Source organism: Castanea sativa, chromosome 8, assembly GCF_040712315.1.
Source record: "Castanea sativa cultivar Marrone di Chiusa Pesio chromosome 8, ASM4071231v1".
In the NCBI taxonomy this organism is placed as follows: Eukaryota; Viridiplantae; Streptophyta; class Magnoliopsida; order Fagales; family Fagaceae; genus Castanea; species Castanea sativa.
Genome location: NC_134020.1, coordinates 35,049,231 through 35,058,016, shown reverse-complemented (window position 1 = coordinate 35,058,016; position 8,786 = coordinate 35,049,231). Strand labels below are relative to the sequence as shown.

Genomic DNA, 8,786 nt, shown 5'->3' with positions numbered 1-8,786 from the left:
ATTTTTTGGGTTTGTCATCAGTCTTATAGCTTCCAAGTTCCTTTAAAAAAAAGTCTCTATCTCTCTATACACGAGTTTACAATAGTGCCAAGAGTCTTGTAACTTGACTGATTGACACCTTCTAGTGTTTCCAATAGACATCAATGATTCTAATGTTCGAATCCATCTCTTTCGTTGTAATTATCGAATTATGAACTGTTAGGATTTGTGCCCTTAAATCCTATTGTATGATGCTATGTATGATATTATGTATGACATTATGTAAGATATGATGTATGACTTAATATTGTGATTGATAAAGTTTTTTTATTATTATCTAAAATAATGGTAACATGAATATGGGACATTATCATATAGTCCATGAGATGCATTGTATGTGATTTATGTGAAAAGTCACAGAAGATGTAAATCACAAGTTCTTTGTAAACTCAGAATTTATAGTTCGTAGTCGGTGATGAAATTGGGCATTTCATCTGCGAAGACTATAACGTGTCAACTAAGATGATTTCTCTTGATCATGGAAGTAGAGACTTCTAGTTGATATGTTAATATGTTTTAAGAAGTTAAGACATATTGAACAGGACCGCTGTGAGATTTATTATTCTCCTAATGACTGTCAAATGAATAATAAATCTCACGACTTCTATTTGCATAAACTCTTAATCCTGAGAGAATAATGGACCTGATCATGAAATGTAGGTTGCTTTGATATATCAGGAGTGAGATCTGAAGTGACGGTCAAAACCTCAGTATGTTGGGCAGCCACATTTAGTGTTAATGGAACATATATTCTCAAGATGGAATTTATAGTCTCTTAATGGAGATATAAAATATTCACTTGAAATAAGTTTAATGGTTTCAGTTATTCAGAGAGTTAGGCCTAACCACTTTAGTAAGAAATTACTAAAGTATATATTTATGAAATCCAATTTCATAAATATATAATGAATAACTTTAAAGAATTAAACCGGGTACTCAAGGATAAGATGTAGTAATTTACAAAGTGGCAGTCTACATTTATGATTTTGTGTTACTACGAATATTTTATGAAGGGGTTACGTGTATAATAAAGTCTTGGGATATAATTTATTAATAAGGCCTAGAGTGCAATTATATTTATATAGTGGTATTAAATATAATTAATGGTAACTTTGGACTTGTCAAGAGTTGACGGAAAAGCCCAAGGCCCATTGGAGCTAGTGTCTTATTGGTCCCTTTTAGTCCTACTCCAAGCCACACACTAAAGCCCAATTGGAAAGGCCCAATAGACCAGCCCAATTAGATAATCAGTTGGTTATAAAGGGAGAAACATACATAATTTTTATTAGAAGAGATTAGAAAAGAAAAAGAAACGGTGTGTGAGACACACTTTCATTCTCCCTTGAAAATTGATTGAGAGACCACACATCTTGGACGTAAAGTGGAATTGGAGTGAAGATTAAAAGTGTTCCCAAGTGCTTCTAATTTTTGTTTTGAATTTCTCCATACCAAGGTACGCTATCTTGTTCTTAAATTTTGAAATTTACATTGTGCACGTTATCAATCATGAATGAAATAGATCCTTGTTCGTTGCTTCCGCTGTGGGTTTTGCATGAGATGCAAAACCAGATTTTTTCCTTCATGAACAACAAAAAAATCATTCAAAATGATCATACTATTTATTAAGAGAGGAATGCAATTGTAATCAATTTGCAAGCCTAAGACACTTAATTTAGAGAGAAAAGTGTGCAGTTTTCATTGCACCTCTTAACCTATGCATCAACTGTTAATTTTTTGAAAAAAAAGAAAAGAAAAAGAAGTTATTTGAACAACTCTGGTCTTAAAAAGGGGATGTTATAAAAGAATGAGGAGGTCCAAATTAAGATTGTTCGTTAAATTGATAGGCTTTTGGGCCAGCAATATCGGGCCTGAAATTTCCAAACTTAGAGTCAAGCGTCCAGTGATTCTCAAAAATCAAAAAAAAAAAAAACAGAGAAAGAGAAAGAGAAAGAGAGGTCAAACAGTGATTCTCATCAGGCATTTCTCTCAACTGTCACATTCAGCTATATATTAATATAATCAAAAGCTGAGAATGGCACATGCAACTGAAACCTCCTCCTCCTTCATGATAAATCCCAAGGAGCCCCTGCCGCTATTCACATTCTTTGTCGTTTGCTGGCTGACGACCACTAATTTGTCTCAAACTATCACAATTTCTTTGGTTGAAATCAATGATGCTAAACCATTTCTGTGTTTACTCCCAAGAACCCACAAGAACAGACACCTAGAATGCAAAGAAATTGGAAATAAGTTTGGCAATCAGTTTATTTGTCTAAGAGTTTTATACTGACATTTCCAATGGAAAAATCCATATTCAAATCGTTATATTTTATTTGTTGAAATCACTTTTTTTCAATTAACAGTTTCTAACATTCCCAACGAAGATATCCAGGATGAAATATGAATTTTAGACAATTTTAACTGATAGATCAATCAACAGTAAACACCTTTAACCTTATTGAGCAAAATGTTAACCACACAGCAATTTCCCGATTAATGCATTCACGTTGGTTTAAGATTAATTTTGCACATATTCGTAAAATATGCTTCGGCTATGCTGCAAAATTAACTGTAGAAATTGGTAACTTTCTAAAATTGGGTTAAACGATCTTGTATTTGTATGCCTATCATAATACCTTTGCCTATAAAGAAAAGCTATATATATATATATATAAAAAGAGTTGTGTTAACATACAAAATTTCCATTAACAACAATATTTTTATATTTTTCTGACAAAAGTTTATCTTTATTCACCTTATGTCAAATTTTTAACTTTTTAAGTCCTATATAATATTCTTTTTTACTTTTTTCTAACAGTTTTTTTCTTGTCATTTTTCACCTTAATAAGCACCGACCTAGTGTTTGTTAACAAATCTCATATATAAAAGACAATATGCAAAATCGATAGGTATATTATTTACATTATATTATTGCCTACCGAAATAGTGTTGATTTTGTTGCTTTCTATCATGATTCATTACCAGACGAATAACATTAACAATGACGACAACTTGAAATAGTGTGACTTATCCCATGCGCAACTTGAAAAACACTCTCAAGCACAAAAAGACACGCATTTGTCATTTCAAGGCGATCTCGGATCACCAAAATCGATCAAACCATGGTACAGTGTCTCAATATGAATTGTTCATCGACCAATAAATCAGCTACAACTTTCATTAATCTTTCCATAACTGTTAGTCATCTCAAGGAAGAAAAAATTACAGTATAGTATATAAACATCCAAAAAAAAGAAGAGAGGCATAGCTATAGTTTGGTCATGGAGGGTTGTCAATGCTCTCTCTTCTTTTATGCACTCAATTATACTAGTGTAACAGTGTTTTTTGTTTTTGTTTTTGGGTCTCTCTTCTCTCTCTCTCTCCTTTTTACACACACTGGAAAACATTTTCCAGAAAACTGAGTTATTTACATATTTTTGGTTGTTACTCTGAACAGTGATTTTAATATGTAGTCACGTTGATGGCAATTGATCCTAATTCGTGGCAGAGAGGTCGTGGTGGTGATAGCAGTGGGGGTGGCAGCAAACAATGGCGCAAATGATAGTGGTGTGGTGGTGACGAGCAAATGATAGTGGTGCAGTGGTGATGATTGGATGCTGCTGCCGATGGTGATGGTGGTGACAGCACAAAGGAATGAAATGGGTAACGAACTAACGATAGATAGGAATGGATTTTTATTTTATTTTTTGGTTTTGGTCTTGTTTTTCCATTGTTTATTGTTGACTACCACTTTCCATCCTAAAAAACACCCAAAAAAATAAGGAAATATTTTTGTCTGAAACGAACATGGAAAAGAAGCATGGGGGCAATAAAATGGAATCAGGAATAAAGGCATGTAACTTATAGCTCTATGGGGAACATTGAAGCCTGAAAGGAAATTAAAAATGGTTTCGTACCTTTTTTCCCCCTGAACTAAATATTCCTCAGCTTAGAAGGGAATGACAGGAAACATTTTGTCTCTTTCAACTTATTTTATTTTGACCACATCATAAGTTTTCTGCTGACATCCAATTTCCATTGTATAAGGTTGAAAACATTGTCCGTCAAGACAAACATTGGATAAAATGAGATGCACCAAGGCCACGAAATAGTTTTAGGAATAAATGCATGAAAATTACACCTCCATAGGGAAACTTCGCACTTGGAAGGAGATTGAGAATGGGAATGTTTCATTCTTCTTTTTTCCTGATCTCCACACATCATTTTTTGCATGGAATAGATGTGGAAAAGAAGAGAGACCAGACAAACAGAAAAACAGAAAAATAGAACCTCAACATAGGGCCTACTTTAAGCTACGAAAGCATCGCTAAGTGTACAATGAGAAGCATGCAAATCGCATCTAACCACCTCATTGGAAACTCATCCAAGTGTACAATGAGAAGCATGCAAATCACATCTAACCACCTCATTGGAAACTCATCCGAGTATCTGACCACATCGTAGAACACATCAAACTAGATAAACCTCAAACTAGTTATTAGTTCTATTTATATAACCTCGAATCCACTGCCAGCATCTATTAAAGAACCACAGCATAAACTGCTATGACCTACAATGGTGCATAAAACATTGGCAACTCTTACCAAAGAGCTGTGGCTCACATGTGCACAAAATATTAGAGCTTGAAAAGAAAGTAGATGTTTAATTAATAGATAAAATGATAAACACTGACTGCTACTATAACAAATTGGAGCAAACGCCACTGATAGCAGAAATTACAACAAGTAGTGGGTATGTTCTACTATCACTAAGATACTCCAAGCTATTGGAGACCCTTTTGGAGCAGAGTAGTTGCATTGAAATTGGAAAAGAACCTGAAACATTCCAATAACAACCACCAAACCTAGAGCATCACATAATTATGAAAGAAGGCTTTCCAATTTATTGGTATAAATAAGTTGGCCGTGAGTGAACTTTGAAAGTTGTGAAAGGAACAGAGCATTATCCAACTCTACTCAGTGCCTCTCAAAAGCAAATGAAAAGCAGAAACATGAAAGTAGAAAGGCATTCAAATACAGGCATGTTAAGAAAAAGAAAACTACTTTTCAGCTAGACAAAAGCTATCTCAGTGATAATCAATTCTAGTCAACAAAATAAATGCACACAGAAGCACCTTACAGGCCCGTGTTGGGTTGCAGATACTGGATCTTCCTTTCAATCGATCCAATATATTGTCAACAACCCATAACGGCACAATTGTACACAAACACACCAACATGCTCCTTCACACCAAGAACCTTCCAATCCAAGGTTCCATTCTTGACGCCAGACTTTGGACTCCAAGAGTTCAGCACAATTCCTTCACCTTCTGGGCCTCTTTGCCCACCCACAACCAGAAGTTCCTCTCCAGAAGCCTTGAATGCCAAGCCCCAGCCATTTGCTAAATCAGCCCTCACCGGAAGCCTACCCAACACATCCCAGGTGTTCTTTACTTTGTCATACTTCTTCACCATGTTGGTTAAATGCTCAATTGCATACAATTGGTTATTAACAACTGCCACAAGAGGAGGAGCCTGGGCAGCCCTATTGGCAAGGGGATACATATCCTCAATTATTCTCCATTTCCGAGTCTGAAAATTGAACTCCTCCCCACAGGTCAATGGAACAGTTGCATTTAACATCCCACCAATCACATAGAATTTGTCATCCATAAAAAAACCAGTGCACAATCTACGTGGTGTATGCATGCTGGGTAACATTTCCCATGTACCTGATGAAGAGTCATATAATTCTGCAGATTGCAAAACAGTTCCACTTTTATCGCTCCCACCTGCAACAATAGCAATAGAACCAAGGCTACTTGACCCAAATAAACATCGGGGTCGATTCATCCCCTGACACTTAACCCAACTACGAAGAATCAAACTATACTTCCAAATAGCAAATTCCAACAACTCACGACCGAAAACCAACAATTCACTATCCACAGCCAAGGACTCCTTATCAGCATGATTAAAACACTCGTCACAAGGTATTTTAGGTAATGTCATCCATCTGTTCCTCACAGGATCAAATGCCTCCCATCCCCTTGGATCACAAACCATATACACCCAATGCTCCACAATCCCCAACTGCTTTCTGCACCGATTTAAACCCCCACTTTTGACTAACTTATTAAACTTTGTATTAATACACGATAACGATGTGAAGTCTGATCTATTCACCCGAGCAAGGCAATTCAACGTGACATCGTCAATAAGACCCGGGAGCAAGGAATCACTTGATCCAAATCGACAACGACCATCATTCACTCCTCCCTCAGAATTCATGATCGAAAGAATAATAGACTCTTTTTCTTCTCCTTCTTCCACCCAAGAAATAATCCAAAACAAAGCTTTTGTTTGTTATGTTAAAAAACAAATCCTTTTACTATACCCCAAACAAAACCAAGCAAATTTCTCATACAAAATTCAACCTCATCGTAAGGTTGCAAAAACTTCTTCTATACCACAATTCCCAAACAAGCTCCCAGTACCCGGAAAACAATTTCCGAGCTTTGAACGCAACCGTTCTCCATGTGTATATTCTTTCCATCAATTTAACCAATCAAAGTATACCCAGAAAAATAAAATTATTCCATCTGTGCAAAACTTTTTCTTTCTTTCTTTCTTTTTTCACATTTAACGAAACTAATACAATCTTTAGCGCAAACGAATCGAGTATTGAAACACGTGCATCTTCGATTAAAGATTCAGAAAATTTTTGCTGATACCACCGAGTTTATATTGATTTTCCGGAAATTTTTCTCGGCAGATTTCCAGCAATCCAAACAGAATTATCTGAAATTCAAATAAACGATAAATTAACAGAGATTTAAAAAAACAACAAAAGCAAAAGTGAACGAAAAAAAAACAAAAACAAACATCGATTTGAACAGTGAGAAATCAGCAATAATATTAATAGTAATTGTATAGAACAGGTTTGGTTGGATCCGGGTTAAACGCTATAAGCGTTATTCGGATCCAAATCGAATGATTATTCGGATCTCACCTTAGGTGGAGATGAAAAATTAAAAATGAACTTTAAAAATAGAGGATGGATATGTGTGTACTGTGTTACCTTGAAGTGTGAGGGACGGGTCGGAGCTAAGAAAACGGGTCGCCGTATAATGGGCCGGAATATTATTTCCGTCGAACATGTCGCCGGAGACCGGCGAGGGAGAGACTATGAGAGGGAGAGAGAAAGAGAGAGTGGTGTTGTTTTGTTTGTCTCTTGATAAAACTCGGAACTGTGATGAAAGAGAGAGAGAGAGAGAGAGAGAGGAAGAGGAGACCGGGGTTTGTTGAAAAGTGGGGGTGGGTTATTAAAAAAAAAAACTGAAAAAAAAAAAAATATGGAGGATGTGTTTGCATTAATAACCCTACTTTTGTGTGTGTATTCTGTATTTAACATCTTGCTATTTTGTCTTGACTTTTTGCACCAAACAACACATTATTTAATACTCGTATAGAATTAGTTAATTACTATATACTATGTCCTCCTAATTCTCCCCCAAAAAAAAAAAAAAAAAAAAAAAATTTCGAGTACACTTGGATGACGGCTTCAAAAGACTTGAAGGGTATTATCTTTTTATGAGATTTTTGAAGTATCTTATAAGTAAGAAATTGAACGATTTGACCAACTATTTAGACACCTATTTCTTATATTAAAAAAAAAAACTATTATATACTTCTATCCAAGCTTCTTTCAATACTTCTTTGAATTAGTTGAGTGTGTATTGAGTTGTTTTGTCCTTTTTCTTTTTTTTTTAATAATCTTGAAGAATACCTTGTTCCATTTTGATTTTGATTTTGATTTTTTTTTTTAACTTCACTTCATTATCTAAAATTCTACATAATTCTCTTCTAATTAATACAGTATGAAGTTTTGCGAATTTCAGATATGCCAATATGCATTAGTATGTGTTTATATTCATAGATATAATTTAATGAAGTAAAACCATGTTGTAAGTTCAAAGAGAATAAATTTCAATAAAACTATAGTATATATTTTTTTTAAATGACATGTATAATACAAAAAACAGATTTATATTGTCAATTTATAATATATTTAAGAATCTTCTAAGAATTATTTATTTTTTCCCAAAATACCATATAAATTCATAAATACAACATCAAGTCTTTTAAAAAAAAATAAAAAATAACCTTCCTCCAAATAAATTATGAGAAAAAAATATAAACTAAAAATCATGGAAAATTCAATAAAACTATAGTATGTATATATATATAATTAACATGTATAATACAAAAAAAAATTATATTGTCAATTTATAATATATTTATTATTTCTATTGGTTAAAGGGTAGGAATAATGGATAAAATTGTTAGTTTATATAAAATGTAAATTTATCCAGGCATAGGAATGTGGATATTCACATTTTTTTTTTAAGGAATCCACATTCCCAATAAAAAAAAATTTGAGTGAGAATCAAGATACTCCTAGTATCCTCTTCTCAAAAAAAAAAACGACACTACTAGCATCTAATTTTTGCAACTAAAGAATTTTCAACATTCTCATAAATCCTGAAACATTACACTTTACACTTATACTAAACGCGTTTTAATTTTATTAATTTTTGTTTTTAAGAGTTGGGTAAATACATAAGGATGAGATAAATTGTTATGGTAGTTTTGGATAAATATTATCCACTTGTTGTAGTTAAAAATTAGATTACTTTAAATTTAAATGTTAGTTTTCTTATAAAGCCATTTATTTATATGGCTCGA

At 33.7% G+C, this 8,786-nt stretch overlaps 1 protein-coding gene across 1 annotated transcript; it reads right to left on the bottom strand.

Annotated features, from left to right (window-relative positions):
• Positions 1–4,919: 4,919 nt before the first annotated feature.
• LOC142607329 (F-box/kelch-repeat protein At5g60570) lies at positions 4,920–7,417 on the bottom strand. The gene is made up of 2 exons (XM_075778778.1): positions 7,120–7,417; positions 4,920–6,839 (listed from the first exon to the last, which is right to left on the bottom strand). The coding sequence occupies exon 2, from the start codon at positions 6,327–6,329 to the stop codon at positions 5,235–5,237; it is 1,095 nt and encodes a 364-aa protein (XP_075634893.1). The 5' UTR covers positions 6,330–6,839; positions 7,120–7,417; the 3' UTR covers positions 4,920–5,234.
• Positions 7,418–8,786: the final 1,369 nt, after the last annotated feature.